The sequence below is a fragment of the Ictalurus furcatus genome, chromosome 21, assembly GCF_023375685.1.
Source record: "Ictalurus furcatus strain D&B chromosome 21, Billie_1.0, whole genome shotgun sequence".
Lineage (NCBI taxonomy): Eukaryota > Metazoa > Chordata > Actinopteri > Siluriformes > Ictaluridae > Ictalurus > Ictalurus furcatus.
The window spans coordinates 10,890,152-10,912,171 of NC_071275.1; the positions used below are offsets into that span (position 1 = coordinate 10,890,152).

The 22,020-nt window shown below is 40.9% G+C and overlaps 1 protein-coding gene across 1 annotated transcript; it reads left to right on the forward strand.

Moving 5' to 3' along the window:
* The first annotated feature begins 8,197 nt into the window (after positions 1 to 8,197).
* On the forward strand, positions 8,198 to 22,020 carry wnt4 (wingless-type MMTV integration site family, member 4). The gene is made up of 5 exons (XM_053653184.1): positions 8,198 to 8,709; positions 18,988 to 19,223; positions 19,314 to 19,445; positions 19,632 to 19,774; positions 20,221 to 22,020. The coding sequence occupies exons 1-5, from the start codon at positions 8,633 to 8,635 to the stop codon at positions 20,689 to 20,691; spliced, it is 1,059 nt and encodes a 352-aa protein (XP_053509159.1). The 5' UTR covers positions 8,198 to 8,632; the 3' UTR covers positions 20,692 to 22,020.

The following is a 22,020-nucleotide window of genomic DNA, read 5'->3' on the forward strand; positions in this document are numbered from 1 at the left end:
TGGAGAAGGTCAGAGGTTTCAGAGCGCTTGCATGTTTTTGTGTGAGCAAATGTTTGCTAGGATGAGCAAACATGTCTAATATCTCATGTCAAGAGAACAACAGCACATCTGTCCGTTATCTTCCATCGGGACGTTCCCCCCCTCCCCCGATCGATTTTCCTCGGCTTTGGGTGGAAGTGAACTGGAGCGCACGGTCAAGGGTGGTGGTGAATGTCAGAGGCACCGCTGAAACCTGTGTGCAGAACCACTCATCATCATCATCATCATCATCATGGACATGAACATGGAAGATCACGAGCAGGAAAGTAAATGCTGGAGTATAACTAAACATAATGGATACCAAGTCCCACTTATACATCAACATCATGTCCATTTTGGAATCGTTTCTAAATAATAAGTCCATAATAAAATCTGAAAATAACAACAAGAATGTTCTAGTACGTTAATAATCACTCACTACTGCTGTAATAAATAAATAGCACACTTTTAAAAAAAAATTCTGGACATAAAATGTTCGATGTTTACAGCAAAAGTTTCACTAAATTAACACTTCTCTTTCAGTTTCAAATGCCTACGTCGGACTTATTACCCTCTATCTTTATTTCTTATGATTTTATCGAGTGAAGTACAGACATTTTAATGAAATTGGGTGAAGTCCTGTTTCTGTTTTAAATGGAAAATTAAACAATAAAGCAATGACTGAACCACAGGAACGAATCACTTTATAATGAAATAATTTACTCACAATTATTATTTTTTTTTTTTTACAAAGCAACATTTATGAGAAGCTGTAAACAATATTTTATGCTTTTTATTAAGCTTTATTTATATATATATATATATATATATATATATATATATATATATATATATATATATATATGGTAACAACTTGATATTAAATAATAGCAGCATTTTGTTGGGGTGCTATTTTAGAATTTGATTATTGACATGACTAATTAATGACTAATTATTGACATCTTATTAACTAGTAACAAATACACTCAAGGGTTAATTGGATATATTTCTAAATTGGTTGTATTTGGAACACTTGACATGGCTCAAGAAGCTTTAAGGGTTTTAAGGGATTTAACCGTTTTTTTTTGTTTTTTTTTGTTTTTTTTTGTATACGATGGTTGAAAACGGACATATGGTGTTTGTAGGATACGTAGAACTTCTTACCATAGACTCGTAGAATTTAGTATTACCTGCTGAACACTGATCTGTAAAGTGTTGCTGATATTTCATTTAAATGTTAGTTTAATCTTTTTAAAAGGTACAGTAGCGACTGGTGTAATTTTGATCGTGAAATGCAGAGACTCTGCTTAGAACATGCCTTCATCGTTTAGGATTCATTATCGCTCGTTCATTATCGTTTTTAGTCTGGATCCACATCCATGCTTTCGATCTACACACACACACACACACACACACACACACATACACCCTCGCTCTTTACCTCTTTACCTGGTCAATATTTGTGTGGTCCTAAAAGAATTGCGTCTCTATATTTGAGAGGAGGAACAAAGCAGGGAGCAAACGCAACCTGGTGAGATCTGCGAAGATAAGCGATGTGCAAACACTTTCACCGTGATGCGCAGTGACAGTGAGAATTTCCCTGTAAGAAAAGACTGTATCTACACACACACACACACACACACACACACACACGCACACACACATAGTGGTGCATGGTGCTGAAAAATATAAGCATATAAGAGGAATGAAAGACTTCAGGACATACTGTTATAGGAAAATAATCAACAGCAGGGTGGTGAAGAAGATGATTATTACTGCATCACCACCCTGACGTTGATTATTGTCCTATAACAGCATATCTTGAAGTCTTTCATTCCTCTTCCACTATAGCAATTTGCCGAAGATTACAATCTTTTTTTTTATTTATTAAAGAGCAATTCAACACCATTTTTTTATTATCCTTTTATAGTTACACTTGTTGTGGAACATCTGTGAAACACATCATCAGTTCACATTCCTTCATATTCATCTTGTCAAGTTACGGAGAAACTGAAAAGCATAAACTCCTCTGTCCTGAAGATGTAACTTAAAGTTACAGCTGTACCTCTGACACTGGAGATTCCTTCCGTAAACGATAAACAAACGTGTGCTTACAGAAAACGTCACCGTTTCGACGATTACACGATTGGTTTTATACTCTGTTGCTACTATAGGGACGATGACGTACAATATGGAAAGTGGCGTATGATAACATGTGATGTAGAAATGATAGCTGCAGTTATAGAAAATCAACACAATCAACGCCTTCTGACCAATCAGGATGGAGAATTTAAACCTCTCTCTCCCCGAGAGAGCAGGTGTGTGTACAAGAGACTCGGAATGAAAAAGTCCATCACAATACAGCCGTAACTCACGGCCGGGCGCTAGGGAAGGGTGGGATATGTTTATAGTGGCCGACGCTCAGCGCAAATGTTAAAGGGGGTCTCGCTCGACACCGTTAGCATACCTCTGGGATGCCGTTGCCTTGGTTACGCCTGCGTAAGCTGAGGCTATATAAAATCTGTCCAGCTTTGGAATGTCATTGTGGCCAGATATATGTCCCAGTCCTGGTTGCCATGGACGGCGGGGTTGTTAAGCAAAGCCTTTCCATGACTAAGCCCCTTTTTTTCTCCTTCCCAGCCTCTCCATTCACGGCGGATTTCATTTATCACGGACAGGGACGCTCGATTCGGACCTAACCTCTGCACCTCTGTCATTGGCTAGTTAAGGAGGTTTGTATGTGTGTGTGTTTGTGTGTGTGTGTGTGTGTGTGCGTATGTGTGGAAATGTGTGAAAAGGGATGTGAAGGCAACCTGATGGATTGGGAACTCGCTGTTTGGTTTTTCGGGTCGTGTCCTCCACGGCCTGGTGCTGTGAAGATCGTCTGACTGAAAACCTTTTCGTTTTTAAAATAATATAAAGAAAAGTGTCAAACTTACCTCGAATCATTTGCAGGGGGGGATCGAAAGTTCAAACGAGGTCAGGCTTGGAAGCGTAGCTACATTTAAAATACGTAGCTATAATGTAGCTAGCCAGGATTTTTCACGTTGTTATTAAATTTCTTCGGAAACGCATGTTAAACAATAAATAAATAAATATTTCCTATTGGGAATTAGAAATATGAAGGTTTTTTTTTACTTCAGAAACCTTGCCATGCTGACAAAAGGAAAACCCCGAACCCAAATGAACCAGGTTAAAAACTAGCTAGCTAGTCATGTAATGTAACAGCCCTGTTAATGACACAGCAAAATTAAAAACTAACCATCGAATTTTATTCTACGAACATATAATAACGACAGTGATCACATCTTGTTTTGCCATTCCTAAAGATTACTGATAATAGACACTGTGAGTGATGTCGTCACATTACAAAACAAGATTAATCCAACAATGATGAAAAACGGGAGCAGGCGACTTTACAAGAGCGATAATATTTCTGCAGTGCTCTCTCAAATCGAACTGTGATCACTTATGGAGAAATTTGGTTCACTCAGTGTCTTCTTCCTCATCTATCAGAAACATGCGTTCGCTATGAAACAAAATCCAATTAGTCACAGGATTATAAAAGGGTGAAGAGCGAAAGAGGTGTGAGAGAAAATGCCGGAGACATTGGTATTTCAGGGAGGCAGCTGGCTGCAGAAACCCGGATATCAGTTATCACACCCTGAGCCTGACACGGGCAGCATGCGGTCTCAGAGCGCCGTGTTTCAGACGGATGCACCACATAAACACCAGGCTGTTAGCGTGCGCTACGTGCTGACAGGTTGTCATGAATTCGTGCCGCATGCCTCATTTTAACCTCTAGGCTCAACAGGTTGCTGTTCGTTTAGCAAAGCTTATGATGTATTGACATACTCATGTATGCTAGCTAGCTAAAAAAAAACTTTTTAAAAACTTTTTCACTTTTTTTTAAACCCGATTATACGGAACACGTTTGGTGAGAGAAGGAGTGAAAAGAGATCACAAAAACCCGAGAGACGAGTTAAATAACTCTCTGATTACAAAGTTAAGACAACAACGTTAAAGTTAGTTACTCACTTACATCATTTTTATGTAAAACCTTTCGCTCTTTGAGGTTTCTTTAGTTAGCCCAAAATCATTTCTGTAAAATATCCGCCTCAATCCACATCCAGTTCTTTCTTTCAAATTTGACAATGTGTTTAAGGACATGATCTGACTTATTGTAATCTATAAACATGGACAAATCTTCACCCGGTAGCTAACCATTGTAACGTTATCGGGCGGCCATCTTGGATAACTAGAATACGTTGTTGTTGTTTTTAAACACAAATTTGATGCGATTTTTAGGTTGATAATGTCTTAACAACTATACAAGAAGATGTGTGAAATGTTGACATTTTCTCCTCCAGACAGTACGTGAAAATTGTTGTGAAAACTACGCGCGTTCTTGAAGTGAAGCGTTTTTCTTTTGCATGAATCTCAACGAGAATCTAAAAATCTGGCATTTTAAAGTTAAAAATGGGAGAACACGACATTACAAGACTGTGGCACAGGAGCATTGTTGGCATTTTGACGGCAGGTGTCTTGATTACAAACCGAATTGATTAGGCTTTTGTCCGTTCTGCTACTGCACGGCGCTATACAGCAACCTGATCAAAGCGTGACCTTCAGAGCAATAGAAAATAGCACGCAACTAGCGGGGTTTTAGATATCTTTGGACAAAATAATCTCAGCAGGAAGCCGCTGTTGGAAAGGGGCAAGCTCAGATATGTAGAAGATGCTGGAAAGTAAAGAATGTGCAGGACCTGGAGGATTTTTCTGAAGAACAGTGGGCAGTTTAACTGCTCAGGACAAACAAGGGACTCATATTACAAAACATAAACACATCATGTTGCTGATCATCCAGGTAACGACATACAGTATTAATAATCGAGCGTACAGTGTGTAAACTTCTGAACATTTGTGTAAATTCAGTTATTATTGTGTCTTGTGGATTATATGTAAACATCTGTTATGTGAAATAGTTTATTCAGGGCAGAACTAAATAAAAAACTGAACGCAATTTTTACATCTGTCGTCTTCTTTTTTATGTATGTAAACTTATGACCTCACCCGTATGCTTGTCACTGAAATATGGCTTGTTTGAATGTGACTTCCAGTTTTAAAAATCCATGCTCATAGTTAGAGAGATATTCGTAATATTAGTTTTTTTGGGGGGGAGGGGGGGATTTAATGAATATTACAAATGAAGAGTTTGCTTTGAGTCATTCATAAGAGCTTGTTCATTAAAATTCAAACCTCCTAAAGCAATGCAGTACCAAAGTCTGTTACACAGCCAGCAAGTAGATCTCCTCGATATCCGCTTTAATCATTCTCCCAGGACTGATTCAGCATCACTGTGCTGTTTCCATGGCTAAAGAAATGAGAGCGGGTTCATCTGTGAAACATGGGGCAGGACGTTCTGAGTGACACTCAAATATTCTGAAACCGTCGATCCAAATGGAAAGCGCCAGCCACAGCGCAGCCTCTGGGAGACCTTCACACTCAGCCAGTCACTAAAGCAGGCCTGTGATTCCCACTAGCCTGTACAAGCGAAGCTGCCTGCGTTGTTTGCGGTTCCAAGACTGATGCGCCGTTTTTAATGGAAAATGTGGAGCGTGTTAAAAAAAGAGAGAGAGAGAGAAGTGAGCTGTCCGCAAGCCAAACCCCATCTCCTTGGCTCCGGAGAGTCTTGTTGCCGGCATCGTCGGCGGCGTCTGCGGGGATAACAGATCGCACCTCTTTTGTGAGTGTGGGATTGTGCAGCAGCCAAAGCTTAGTAAATTCACACCAGCGGGTGCTGAAGGAGCGATCGGAGTCTGAGCAGAGGAATTAACTCCCTGACGATGATATTTTGACAGGAGCAGGGGTTAAAATGTGATTATGAAGGTGCACGGGGGTAGATTATTCATCAAATAAGGAATGAAACATTCCATGTTGTGCTGTTAGACGAGTTTAGTGTTACAACTCTGAAATGTTTTAATCCTCTCATACCGCAGCCGTCTGCCAGGCATTATAATTAATTCCTTACGCTTTATCCATTTATAATGATGTTTAAACAATATCGTGACATGTCTGTGAAGTTTTACTTACGTCACCGTGGTGATAAACAGCTGTTCCGTCACCGCCGCTCGACATGTCAGAAGGCATAAAGTAAACTCCTCGCTGACACTGGAGACTCCTTCCATCGTCTCCTTGCAAAAAAACTTCACCATATCAACAATTATTCACAATTTTACATCCTTTCACGTGTTCATCTTGTTACTATAGAAACAATAAGGTCTTAGAATGAGTGTATTATTATAAACTCTGCACTGCTGCCAGAGCTGCTGTTAGAGGAAATTAATCAACACCTTCTGACCGATCCGTTCACCTACGAACCCAGTACTGAAGTCCTGGAATTCATCACAAGGTTAAGATCAGGATTTCAGCAGCAAAAATTATGTGCCTCATGACCAGTACATGATGATGATGATGATGATGATGATGATGATGATGATGATGATAATGATGCATATAATCAGTCAGGAAGTGGTCAGAAAAAGATCACGGCTTTAGTAATTATATTTCTCTAATTGTCACCTTAATGGCTTGAGTCTAAGTTGTATTCAGATGACGCATACCAGAGCATCTATCAGCTTTACTCACTCACTCTCTCCCTCTGTTGGTCATTTCTAGATTCAAATACCCCCCCCCCACACACACACACACACACACACTCTCTCTCTCTCTGTCTCACACACACACACACACACACTCTCTCTCTCTCTCTCTCTCACACACACACACACTCTCTCTCACACACTCACTCTCTCTCACACACACACATTCCCTCTCTCTCTCACACACACACACACTCTCTCTCTCTCTCTCTCTCACACACACACTCTCTTTCTCACACACACTCTCTCTCTCTCTCTCGCTCACACACACACACACACACACACACACACACACACACACTCATCATCATCATCATGCTTTATTTGTTTGTGAACATCTACAGATCAGTAGAGTTTTGTGTATAATATAAACAGACTGAAGAAATTTGGTCAGAAGTTCCCAAAAGCTGTGCATCATGAAGGTCATTATAATGTCAGGGTCAGGGGAGTGTCAGCATTATCCAGCTTTCAGGAAACTGAGACGTACACATCAACAGAATCATGAGTCAAACAGTGTTTACAGTGTTAATAATATAATATAATACAATATAATATAATATACTAAATAGGAATTATTGTTACTAAGGTGATAGATAAAAATCATAACAAAAGTGTACATAATAGTAAATGTTCTTTTTAAATTAATAGATATATGTAACAATAATAACAATTTTCTGTACTACTATCATTAATATAATAATAACTATTGCCTCTAAGGTAATATATTATTAATAATAACAAAAATGAATATAATGTGTAATTTTTTAAATACTAAATTAATATAAATATTAATTTTCTTTCTCTCTCTCTCTCTCTCTCTCTCACCCATTTACCTCGCATGGTTGGTTGTGGGTTCAAATCCCACCCCTGCCTCTGTGTGCGCAGAGTTTGCATGTTTTCCCCGTGCTTTGGGGGTTTCCTCCGGGTACTCCGGTTTCCTCCCCAGTCAAAAAAACCCTGCATTATAGACTGATTGGCATCTCTACACTGTCCATAATGTGTGAATATGTGTGTGTGATCGTGCCCTACGATGGCTTGGCAGCCCATCCAGGGTGTCCCCCACCATGTGCCCCGGGTCCGCTCCAGGTTCCCCAAGACCCTGTGTAGGATAAGCGGTACGGAAAATGAATGGATGGAGATATATACACTAATAATATTAACTACTACCACTACTACTACTACACTGCTTTTATTATTATTATTATTATTATTATTATTATTATTATTATAGAACTTACCCTCACCATACATATCACCTTCACTTTACTTAAAGTGCACAACTGACATGCTGGGAAAAGAGAGAAGAGAGAAATTAGACCTAGACTAGTATGAACTGTTGCAGAAATCATACATAACGCGTTTTTAAACCCGCCTCTATCCACACACACACACACACACACACACACATACACACACTAACCTGCCCCCCACATGTCGCACCGCCCCTCTCCGAAATCCTCCAGGAGCGACTAAATTCGGCGCTCAGAGCGGCGGCGCGTCACTGCGTCTGATTCACACACACCGCGCGCTCAACTTAACCGGAGAGTCTCGCGGGGCTGCGAGTTAACGGCCGGTGCACGCGGACAGGGACCAAAGGAGACACCGTGCGCGACATATTGCAAAAAAAAAAAGTCAAGTTGATTTGAACAGTGAATGACGAGGAACCGACACGCGCGCTCCTCCGACTGGATACCCGGATACGGATTAATCGCTTAAAGTGGGATTTGCCTCAAAAAAAAAAAAAAAAAAATTATAAATAAAAAAAAAGAGAGAGAGGAAAAGACGACAACAACAACAACAACAATAATAATCATAATAATAATCATAATAATAATAAGTGCGCTCGCGCCTCTCCATCCTGTGGATTGTGCTGTTGTTCTTGTTACAAATTTTATTTATTATTACTATCATTATTATTATTATTATTATTATTATTAGATATAAGTTTCAAGATGACCTCGGGCTGTTTGTTCAGGTCTCTGCTGATGCTCTTTCTGGCGCTTCTCTCCGCCAACGCGAGCAACTGGCTGTAAGTGAACCACACGTTTTTCTCACGTTTTCATGGATCTTAGTGACAGCTGATAGATCAGATCAGATCATATCAAATCAAGAGCGTGTATTGCGCCACGCGTCCAGGACACACACGCACACACACTGTACTGTAACTTGTCTCTGCAGTGGTGTGTATCTGTTACCTGAGAAGGTCCATGTGGATCTTTTAAAGCTCTGATTAAAGGTGAAAGATGGACAGAAACGCTATAAACGGTGTCCCACTCTTCAGTCATTTTTTCTCATTATCTTCTTGTGTCGATTTGAGTTTAGTGTTTAAAATGGATGGATAGATAGACAGATAGATAGATAGATAGATAGATAGACTGATGGACAGATATCTCAGGCTGTATCTGTACAACACCTGTACGTGTGTCACACCACAAAGTTCCCCCGTGTGTTTAAAAGCATGCCAGGAAATACAACTCTGTCTTTTCTAACTTATAGCAACACAGTAAGGAGCAAAAGTGTTCATTGGTACTGATAATCGTAGCACTGGAAATGTGTTCCTATTTATTCATTTGCTTATTTACGATACACAATTAGGTTCCCGTTCACTTGACCAACAATGAATATAAACTAGGAACTGTCAGGGTCCTGGCTGCAACCTGAATAGGCTACGTTCTTAGAAGAAACTCTCACAGCTCTAAGTGGGATCCCTTTTCCACCCAAAGAACCCTTGAGGAACCTTTGTTGTCCAAGATTTTGGAGTTCTTCCTGAAATTAGAGATCCTTTAGGGAACATTTGTCTCAAGAACTGACAAAAAGCTTTGTATAAGGTACTGCTGTAAAGACTATACAACGATATTTCCAGAAAGGTCTTGTTTTACGACATACCTAGAAGAAGAAGACATTTGAAAAGGTTCTTAGTAGAGAATTTTAAAACGCCGTCGGTTCACAAAGTGCAAATCGTTCCCTAAAAGACAGAACCCCAAAGTTTTCTAGTGGAGCCTTCGATTGGTGAGCTGGAACTCACGTATAATAATGTCAAACATGGTGGAGTGTTATTTACCGTGTGCTGTTTACATTTATTTTTTATTTCAAGCGTTCTTATTGAAATTAGTGTTCTTTACGCAAGCGTTTGTAATTCATAAACTTCTCCTCTGAGACCCTTAAACGTTCTTCAACAATATCTTCTCTTATCTGAAATTTAGATAAACTCTAAAAACAAAGGTTCCTGGAAGAAAGCTGTTTTTTCAGACAGGCTCGCCAAATGAACAAGGCAAGGTTCTTGAAACAAATAGTTCCTAAAAGAACCCTGGTTTCAATTAAGGAACCCCAAAGTTTTCAAGCGGAACTTTCATTTTCTGAGCTAGAACCCACTTAACTCGTATGCCAAACAGGGTGTTGTATTTTCTTGTACTGTTTAATACTGATGACACCTCTATATTTAGGGGGGGTCTTATCAAAAGTAGGGTTCTTTTAGGAACCATTCATGCACTATTAAGGTTCCTATAGGCACAGTGAATGTTTCTGATAGTGAGACTGTTCAGAGAACCTATACAATGTCTTCCAGGAACCTTTCGGTTTTTAGAGCGTAGCTAAATCGCCTACTATAGAAGATATTTTAGAAGGTACTAATGATTCCTTAAAGGACCCTATCATTTCAATAAGAACCCCTAAATGTATTATACAGGACACAGGAAACAGCACTCCACCATGTTTCACAAGATTATTATCGTATATGAGTTCCAGCTCACAGTTATTAGCAAACTTATTGAAATTAGGTTCTTTTAGGAACCATTTATGCACCATTATGGCTCATATAGGCACGGTGAACATTTCTGAAAGAGTGTCATTTCAAAGAACCTGTAAAAGATCTTCCAGGAACCTTCTGTTTTTAGCAGCTTACTCTGCGTGACCTTTTCTGATATTTCCCACTTGTTTATGGAGCGTCTTAATATGTAAATGTTCGTAAAGTACATAAGAAAGAGTTCGCAAAGAACTCTGGAGCTCCTTATTATTGTTCTTCATCGTTTGCATCTGAAACATTTATTCGCCGAAACGATCCAAAGAACCCTCAAAAGGTTTTCCAAAACGCCGGCTACTCTGTGTGTTTTAGATCTTCGGGTGCAGGTTCGCTGAACAGTCTCACGCTCAGAAACCTTCACGGCACTTCTATGAACCTTAACAGTGAGGAAACGGTTCCTAAATGAGCTTGAATTTCAAAAGGTTTTCTGGTGGAACTCACCTGATCGGTACATCAGACCCGGTGGTATATTTTCATGCACTATTTAATCTGGTAGGCAGGTAAACATGTAGCGGTTCCTACTGAAATTCGTGCACCACTGAAATTCGTGCACCACTCGCTATAACGAGGCTGCTCAGAGAACGAGTACATGATCCTGGAACCTTTTTCATTTTAGTAGTGAAGCCTACGAGCAGCTGAGATGATACAGAACAGGTTTTCAGAAGCGACTGATTGATATTTATCTGTGCAGATTTTCCCCCTCAAGCGTCTTTCGTGCCCGTCAGTCGGTTTATTTGGCCGTGTTTTTGGACCTGAGCTCTAGGCGTGGTGACAGGAGAAGCTCTCAGACATGCACAGGCATGCAGCCCACGAGAGGATAAGGCACCAAAAAGAAAAAAAATCTTTACCTGTCTGGAAAAATATGATTATTTTGACAGAGCGATTTGAACGGGAGCCCCGGGGAGCAGGTAGGAGCAGGTAGTTTCACATCGCACTTGGCAGAGCTGACAAAAATTAAGGAAGATGAAAAAAAAAATGAAGGAAAAAAAAGGCGTGTGTGTGCCTTGAATGCAAGTTTGCCTTAAGCTGTGGCTTAAAACGTGGTTGGATCTTGAATGAAAGGGATAAAAGCTATTTACAGATCTGTCATTTATAATGGCAGCTTCGAGTTTCAAAGAATATGAAACAAGTATGTAAACAGTCGACAAAATAATGACTCAATACCTGTTTTAAACTCTAAACACAACAGTGGTGTTTATTTACTTGAGCATGCCTCATTTACTTACATGACGTACTTTGAATATGCAGGATTGTTGAGAGTTAGTCGTGGGAAACCGATCATTCTTCACGTCTACAGGCAAACGCACATGTACAAACCTTTGCATCCGATTCACTGATAAAGGAGAAGCTGATAAAGCGGCCTGCTCAGAGGATTACAACAATATCGAGTCATGAGGCAGATTTTTCCAGACAGCTTCGTAAGAGTAGACTTACGAAAATGATACGATTTTATTTCATAACAGATATATTTGATAAATCTCCTGTCATACAATATGATACAATTCACTATCGATTCTTATGGCAATGAATCGATATTTGATAATACCACCGAATCTGCGATACGAGTGAATTTCACATCCTTCCGCTCGCCATGTCAACATCTTTGTGCAGAATCTGTCTACCATTGATGACATAGAGAAGGACTAGTTAAAAAAAAAATTCTAATCTGAATTATTTGATCCATATATATATATATATATATATATATATATATATATAGATATAGATATATATATATATATCTCGATAATAATCCATTTATGATCGTCGCCGCAACTTTTTGTTTTTTTATTAAGCACACGTCTTAAACGAGCCAAAAGCTTTTGTCCATCATCAGTGCCGGTTTAGTGCACCTCTGCAGGGCTTTATTTAATGGGATTAATCATTAATAAAGCAGCATCAGTTTAATGAGCTCAATCGTTAACTGAGAGATGCCAGGTTAATGGGCTTAATCATTAATACATATGAATACGCTGCATACTGGGTTGGCTGTGTAAACACAATGCCGAGTGATGGATTAAAGAGTTTTACACGATTAAAGGGTATATATAAAAGGTTAATTATAAAGCTTATGAAGGTCTAATGGTACACAGTCGGGGGGGGGTGTCGGGGGGGGGGGGGGGTTACTAAGCTGTACATTTAATAGAGGGCTGAGTGATATGCCAAGAAGATCATATCGGTACTTGAGTTTGCGTGTTTTCTACGTGCTGCGGGGGTTTCCTCCGGGTGCTCCGGTTTCCTCCTCCAGTACAAAGATGTGCATGGTAGGCTGATTGGAATGTCCAAAGTGTCCATAGTGTATGAATGTGTGTGTGAGTGTGAGTGTGTATGTGATCGTGCCCTGCGATAGATTGGCACCCCGTCCAGGGTGTACTCCGCCTTGTGCTCCCTGGGATAGGCTCCAGGTTCCCCACAACCCTGTAGGATAAGCAATATAGAAGATGGACAGATAGATGGATGGAACAGAAAAGGAGAAAAAAAATTAAAGATTCCATAAAGAAAATGATCAAATCAGCTGTTTTCAGGTTACTAAAAATGTGTTGTTATTATTTAAAATAAAAGAGAATAAAATAAAAGAATATAAAAGATCATGATACGCCCAATTTATCACGATATCAACGTTATATCGTTATACTGCCCAGACTTACAGTAATTTAATATGTATTTCATCTGGAAAGACATAATCTAGCTTTAAAAAAAGATTTAAGTTAGATTTTGACGTACTTCCTTCTGAAACAGGAAGTCAGAGTCAAGATGCGTTGAACTGCTCGACTGATTTATTATTCAAGATATACCAAATCTAGTGAGATCGTCCAATTCAGAGGAGAGCGAAAGTCTTTTGCTGACTCTTACTGATGGAGAAACCCCACCTGCCGTTCTGGGTCAGTCTGAGGAAGCGACATACTTCAGTCGGAAGAACCACTAGTCGGTAAAACGCCTCCAAGAAGCACGTCACTTAACCATGACCTATTCTCATCAGCTTCTCCGTCTTCCAAAGGAATAAACCATTTAAATTGGCCATTTTTTTTTCTCGACCAAATGTCGTTTGGGAACGGGAACCATGTTTGGAATGCATATGTCTATTGAATGTATATAGGGGGCGGGGCATATACATTCTAGAAAGCATTTATTTGGACGCTTTGTATGCGTCATCAGAAAATTTTAAGCGTTTTCCCCAGAATTGCTTAAGTGCAAAATAAAAATCTTCAAAACTATCCCCCCAATACACTTTTGTATCCATGTCCATGTCCTTGTCCATAAAATTAAGGCAGAGGTAATTCTTTCATCTGGCCTTCAGCTTTGTTTAGCTTTTTGTTTAGTTTTGATCATCGTCGTGAGTACCGGGTCACACTCGAGAGAACGGCTCTATGTCACAGCGCCTGCGACGGAAAGAACAAAGGTTCTGTGTGCGGCAGTCAATAAATAGTCCACAGCTGATGAGCAACACGAGAAGAAACCGCTAATGCAAAATATATCCTGGCGCCTAACACTGCTAACACAAATAACAGCAGTGACAACAGGTCAATGAAGTTGTGAAAGCCGTGTTCTCGCATACGCCCGAGTCCTTTCAGCAGGTGATCCTGTCCAGGCCTAATAAAAATGTCTCGCTTTAAATTAATCTTTCATTTCAAGAAAATGGAACGGTAAGAGTAAGAGAGTAGAGGACAGTCCCATGGCCGACACCTCATGAGAAATTAAAGACTCCCACTTTGATATTTTTTCTCATCTTTCCATTATTTCTACACATGTGGATTTGCTTGACTTTAACGTCCACCCAGAAGAAAAACGTATTCGGGTTAATTGCTCTACATTCCCTTTTCTCTCTCTCCGCGTTTGCGGTGTGTTCCTGAGCTTCTCTTCAATCCATCGTCGCTCCTCAGGATCTGCGTTTTATCACGCTGAACGTCGGAGAAGGCCAGCTGAGCTTCAGGAATGAGACTCTGTCCCCAAGAAAAAGATCTTCTCGAACACTTTTTCCAGAACTCGCAGTCAATTTGCAACAGTATTATCTGTTTATAGTGCAGGTATAAATCAGTGACAGGTGACAGAGAAGCACTGTTAGGCTGTTGTTTGAATAAAGCTGAATGAAAATATTGGCAAAACAACAACAAGAAGAAAGCAAATTAGCATTTCGTGTATGGTGCGTATAACAGAGTTCGAGGCCACTCATGTACCCGAATGCCTCCTGTGTAGATAGAGGAGTATTTCTGAGCACATCTCTGCTCCGTTTGTGTCAAGAGGATGCATTTTGTCTCCATTGTAATGCCTCGATCTTCCATCTCACTCCATATCCATTTTATTTCAGGAAATGCTGGCAAGGATCATTGTATCAGATGGCTTGTATAGAAAAAAACTAAACAAAAAACAGTGAATCCTTTGACATGTCACATGCTGAAGTTTTTCATGCTGTCGTCACGATGAACTGGATGCGCATCAGATGCCCAAGACATCAGACTTGTATGGTTTAGAAACACTTTCCGAAGACGACCGGCGCTGTCCAGCCGATGCTCGAGGGCGAAACTGAGAAAAGACTGCCCTCTAGAGTTAAAATGAGATTTGTAGAGATCTGTACAGAAGTGATTCTGGTTCTGGGTTGTCCTGGGGTTTGTTTGTTTGTTTGGTCATGTCCAACTTCCATGACGGACAACAAGGAACGCTAACGGCCGAGTGATTTGTGTGATTTTAGTAGTAGCATCATTTCACCTGGATAATATCTGCATGCTTGCGTAATGACAAAAAAACTTTTGGCATTTTCTATTTTCACAGAGATTAATGACTAGATTAGTTAATAATCAAGAAATACCTGTGTGTGTGTGTGTACCTTTACAACATAATGACTGGTAATTATGTTATTACACCAGCAGCGAGTTGTGACATTGTAAAGCCGTTGTTCTCTTCTCAACCTTCAGCAAACGATGGTTTGTACCTGAACGGGTGTAACGAACGGTGCGAGAGGGGAAAATAATGGTTGAAGCGGTGAATAGAAACGTCCCAAAGGATTGCGAAATGACTCTGGATAAACATGCCTTTCATCACTCTGTCATGAGCAGCCTGTGATGCAGAACAGAGAAATATGTAAATAGTAAATATTGGTGTAAACACAAGCGACGTGGGGGCCTTGCTTTCGTCTTCGTTTGTTGCAAGCGTCTTCATCTGGCAAGAGATCTGTTTAGGTCTGGTTACTCACACCGATTGTTTTTTATTTTTTGTCCTCCAAAGGAGGAAACGTAAACCTTCTTTAGTTTGGCAAATTGCTCAGATATGTCTGGTGAATACGTAGAAGTCATTAAGTAAGAGGTGTCTTCGTAATTTGCCTTCATCTAGACTTGTGTCTTGTATTGAGCGGTTGCATGTTAAGTCGTGCCTGGCTAAGCTGTGCTCAGGGGCCAAAGCAAGGTAGTTCAACACAAACGTAACTCTTGTGAGGGGGAAAAAAACAAAAAAAACCTGTCCAGTTCCCACTCCAAATCCCACAGTCTTTATCTCCATGTTTTGTTAACCTTAGCATGTGGAAGGTACGCTTTCGGAAAACAAAGGGCGAAAGACAAGGGAGGAACAGGGAACGGAAGATAAAACGTAAAGCACCACAAACAAAGATCTCCCCCCAAGGTCTGGCCAAGCGTTCCCACATGAAAAAAACCTCTCGCGTGTGGTTTAGCAGGTGTTTTCCTTCTGAATGGTTTTTTTTTGTTATGAACGCTAGCATCATACGAGCAGCTGGTACCGATATTCTCAGCTTTGTTTTTTTTTTAGGCCGTATTGTAATTATAATCGCATGCAGACAGGGTGAGCGCGGACCAACGCTGACGACGTGAAGGTTTGTGGTGGGAAACGTTAGACGCAGAGAAAAATCCTTTCAAGAGCTCAATACACGTATGCATCCTGGTTAGACGGTTTAACCAGCGGTGATGTCCGAGCACCAATAAGTACCAATAAGATCAGAAAGGACGGCTGGTCTAGTCAGTGATGTCACCCCACTTGTCTGAACGTGGATGAGATAGAGGACGAGGACGGTGAGAAGGAGGTTATCAGAGCAGCTGTGTGGTGATATGAGTGCTTCAGGAACAAGAAGGTGTCTGTCCCATCCCTGGCCTACAAAATTAGCCCCTGTCAACAGATTGTCTCAGACTTGGTATGACCGACCATGAGGATCACTGGTGGTCAAAAACGAGGAGAAAACTCATATCAGTGCTCGAGTATCAATAACAACAAAATTATTATCGGAACGTAGAGAAATTACAATCAAATGGTATCCCCCATGGTATCTTCAATTACATTTATGAAGGGAAATGTCAAGCTTTTTTTTAAAACACACGCTGCATTACTGCTCAATCCAGCCATTAAACAGTTTTTATCTGTTCACGAACCCCTCCTCTCGAACGATTTGTTTTTACCCAGACATCTCCGCTTGCTGCCATTAACGCACCCCAAAGTAGACACTTGTTTGGATGGGAATTTCTAAGTGTGTTTTTGACGAGCTCATGAAACAACCTATTTTTATAAGGTGCTTTTAAGAGAGACCTGGAACCCAGTGTGAGCCTGAGCAATGCCACAACCGTCTCCTCAATCACTCCCCCCCCCCAACCAACCCCTCACCGTGCCCCTGACCCGTCTGCCCCTGCGGTGAGAGTGAAAGATAATGTTTGTAGTTAGCTGCCCCCTCAGCGTTCCCTCCGGTCAAGCCCGTCTGCCCGACTCTCCAGTAAGCTCTCCACGAACTTCTCAACAGTTCCGCTCTGTTTACATTTTATACTGTTTGTGCTTACCAGATGCTTAAAACAAACAGATAGCTACGACGGGTCGCTGAACCTGTGGAATGATACCCGGACGCTCTGTTTGGTCAGTTTTGGATGATTTTGAGCACAGCATCTTCGCTCTTTTCGGTGGGGTTTGGTCTGGTTTCAGATATTTGCTCACATGATGCAGCAATATGGAGCTTGGAACCTGACAAAAGTACTTGAAAATGTGAATTATATTACATTTCACATTCAATTAATTTTGTGGTTGGTTTTTTCTGTGGTGTATTAAATAAATTCACATTTTTGAGCTTGCTAGAAGCAAGACTTGGCTTTAAAAGGAATAGAAATGATGGGTGCGGTTTTAATTCCCACAGAAGAAATAGACACTCTTTTAGGTCGCACACTTCAGATAGTTAGCCAATCCTACTTGTCTGCCCTGAGATATGTATTACAGTTAAATGGAGTCCAGACGGAAGATGAACTGCAATGACGTAACTGCATTTATAGTTTTTATGTTCTACTGAAATAGCGACATTCCTGTTAAGCAGCTAACTTTTATCAGCAAGCAAACATTAGCATAAACCGACTAGCTAGATTGTTACCTAAAAAGTAATTAGTGTTTAACATCATTCTAGAAAGCTTGCTATTTGAGTAGAACATAAAGACTTTTTTATTTTTTATTTGTTCGGCCATTCTGAATGCGTCTACTTTTCCAACCATCTAATTTCGAATGATGTGTTCTTAAAGGCAAAACAAAGATGAAAAAACAACATGAATGTAAATGTGAATTTATTAAATATACCACAGAAACTCATTTAAATATATGAAACTCATTTAAATGGTAAATGGTCTGCACTTATATAGAGCTTTTTAACCTTAGCGGTTCTACAAAGCACTTTACACTGTTTCTCATTCACTCACACACTCACACACAGACCAGTGGGAGCAGAGCTGCCATGCGAGGAGTTATCTTGCCATCAGAAGCAACTTGAGGTTCAGTGTCTTGCCCAAGGACACTTCAGCATGTCATGTGGGCCGGGAATTGACCCTCCAACCCTACGATTAGTGGACAACCCGCTCTACCACCTGAACCACAACCCGCTCTACTACCTGAACCACAACCCGCCCCATAAATACTTCTCTCATTTTCCACGCTCCATACAATAGTGTGGAATGATTTTTTTTTTTGTAATTGTAAAGTCTGTTTGGAAGTCCTTTTCTTTTTGATGTTTGAGCAACCTTGACAGGAAACTGAAACATATTCGAGTATCGCGTTCGTACACCATTTGATTCAGCATCACACCATACTTCATTCAGACAGTAACGCATTGTATATATTCTTCTAACACAAAGATTTGATATTCTCTTAATTGCCTAAATGAATACACGGTTACTATGAACTAGATTGAGAGGACGATGGCACGATTCCGATTTCTCTTACAGACAACGAAACTTTGAGTATCACCGGACATTGACAGCCATCTAATATTCTTTACCTTATTAGAAACAGATGCAACACAGTTGTAAAATGACACCCAATTAATTCATTTTCTGATATCGATTCAGGATAGATTCATTACAGGATCAGATTGAATTAGTTCTTTTTCACTCCGGTTAACAATGGTGATCTTCACTCCACCATTTTTTTTGCTAGTATCATCCTGATACTGAACCCGAGTACCTGATCAGTTCCATCTCTATTTTAAACATACTTGTCCATTTGGTTTTCTGAGCTTGCTTGACTCATTTCCGTTCCTTTCTCTAAAAGGTATCTGGCCAAGCTGTCGTCTGTGGGGAGCATCTCTGACGAGGAGACCTGCGAGAAGCTGCGAGGCCTCATCCAGAGGCAGGTGCAGATCTGCAAGCGCAACGTAGAGGTGATGGACGCCGTACGCCGGGGCGCTCAGCTGGCCATCGACGAGTGCCAGTACCAGTTCCGTAACCGGCGGTGGAACTGCTCCACGTTGGACTCCATGCCCGTCTTTGGCAAGGTTGTCACGCAAGGTACCGTCATCAATATCAGGAGATGACCATATCCACGATATCCCGCAGCACCATACTGTATTAACGTCACTTTCTTACATCTTTTGACAGGCACAAGGGAGGCTGCGTTTGTGTACGCTATCTCCGCTGCAAGTGTTGCGTACGCCGTGACCAGGGCGTGCAGCAGCGGGGAGCTCGAGAAGTGCGGCTGTGACCGCAATGTGCACGGCGTGAGCCCTCAGGGTACGATGAAAAGGAACGCCTTTAACATCCGGCGATTAATCAAAAGGACAAAAGTTCATTCCGGATACAAAAGGCTTGTCATAAAGCATAAAAGCACGTGTCATGAAGATTAATGAATGATCATGGAGGGATGGTTTTACATTTTTAAAAAGCTCTCTCTCTCTCTCTCTTTTTCACTCTCTCCAGGTTTCCAGTGGTCAGGGTGCTCTGACAACATTGCCTACGGAGTCGCCTTCTCCCAGTCCTTCGTGGACGTCAGGGAAAGAAGCAAAGGGCAGTCGTCCAACCGAGCCCTAATGAATCTCCATAATAATGAGGCAGGGAGGAAGGTAAGGCCCACGGAGGCTTAATTGGTCGTCATTCCAAAATTATTAGTAATTCTGAAAGCACATACCCATGGATTAATAGTGTGTGAATCATGCTGATAAGATGAAGCGAGTAGTAAAATGGCTGTTCTGCACTTATCTGCCTTAACACGATATAAAGCAAGACCTCGAGTTCGAGATAAAATCCTGATCTGAAGGTGGAAAAACTTTTTTTTTGGTCATAATTAGGATCTCCTAATTCTAACAATAAAATAACAATCTCCTAAATCATAAACTCTGACATCTTTAAATTGGAGAATTTCTTTTTAAGGATTGTCACTAGGTGTAATGGTAATTTCACTAGATTATTGATAATAGGCAGAATTATGACTAATCTGACATAATCGAAAAAAATGCCGGAAAATTGGTATGACTGCTTTACCAAGAGTTGTGTTATATCTCTTCCTCAGGCGATTCTGAACCACATGCGAGTGGACTGCAAGTGCCACGGTGTTTCCGGCTCGTGCGAGGTGAAGACCTGCTGGAAAGCCATGCCCCCCTTCCGCAAGGTCGGCAACGTCATCAAGGAGAAGTTTGACGGTGCCACCGAAGTGGAGCAGCGTAAGGTAGGCACCACCCGAGCTCTGGTGCCGCGCAACTCACAGTTCAAGCCGCACACAGACGAGGACCTGGTTTACTTGGACCCAAGCCCCGACTTCTGCGAGCATGACCCGAGGACGCCGGGCATGCTGGGAACGGTGGGCCGCTACTGCAACAAGACCTCGAAAGCCATTGACGGCTGCGAGCTCATGTGCTGCGGGCGAGGCTTCCAGACGCAAGAGGTGGAGGTGGTAGACAGGTGCAGCTGCAAATTCCACTGGTGCTGCTACGTCAAGTGCAAACAGTGCCGCAAGATGGTGGAGATGCACACGTGTCGGTGATGCTCTCCTGCAAACCCCTCCCCTTGCTTTCCCTCCACCGAACTTAACAGAAATACTCCCTCTTTCCTTCTTTGACTCCAAATAGAATAAAAGAAAAGAAAAAAAGGGAAGACAGAGATATTCACAGATTCAACCAGTTATAAAAGAACATGTCATACATGGGACACAATTTTAGGGGCAAATAGAGTTCTTTTTTATTTCAAGTCCCACTTGAGAGTATTTTTCTCTCCATTTTTTTGTGGTTACTTTCTTATTTTTGTATGGTTTTCTAACTTATTGGAATCAGAGTGATTATGTTTTAAGTTTTTTGTTTTTTTTTCGTAATGTGATTAGCTGCAGTGGGAGTGGGTATGGGGTGGTGGAGGATGGACAAGTAAACGTTGGGGTGGCCGAAGAGATGGGACACCCCCACCCCCCTCCCACTATCGATGCTGCTTTAGGATCTTATCTGGAGTCACGGACATCAAAGGGAATTTCTAACAGACTGAGATGCAGTCCAGGTGTACATCTATATTATTTTTCCAATCGTCAAAACAACAGCATTTTAGATAGGAGGTGGACATTTTTATGCTGCTTAAAAAAAAAAAAAAAAAAAAAAAAAAAACCAATATCACTCACGTAAATGTACAGCATTGGTCTTTTATATAAATTTATTAAGGAGTATTAAGGAGTTTCTCATCTTTCGTAGGGAAAATAAAAGGAAGCGCATCGCGTTATTTCCGTGGAGTGTTACCAGGCGAACTCAGCAGGCAGGACTTAAAAAACATCCCTGCACAAGTATATTAAAATCCAGTCGTTAATCAGCATCGACAACAGCATCGGTTATCGGGACGGATCTGTGACCGTGTTTCCAAAACCACGATTAAACGAGTCGTTTGTTCAGACCACGGATGCGCTGCACGGTGACTCCAGCACTTTTCATCTCAGAGCATTCCCTCTTCCACTAATCGTCAAGCAGCGTGACTGAACTATTTATATGACCATGGACAAAAATAAATAAATAAATAAACTTAATTCCACATTTTCTTGTAGTACAACCTTGTTATACGGCACGCTTCTAAAAGAACCATAGCTCTGTAAAAGACTATACACTGAAGAGGATTATACTGCATATGAATGTACGTTTAAATGAAATATATGCCTTCTGAAAGACGAGAGAACAAGACCTGCTGTATTTCTTCACAAGTGAACGCTCGTCCATATCGCGCGCACACACACACACACACACAAAACTGTCATTTACATATTTTCTATTCTTCTGAAAAATGAATAACATTAAAATAGTAAAGTAAAAGAATTTTGTGCTCCGTTTGGCTGGAAGTGTTCACA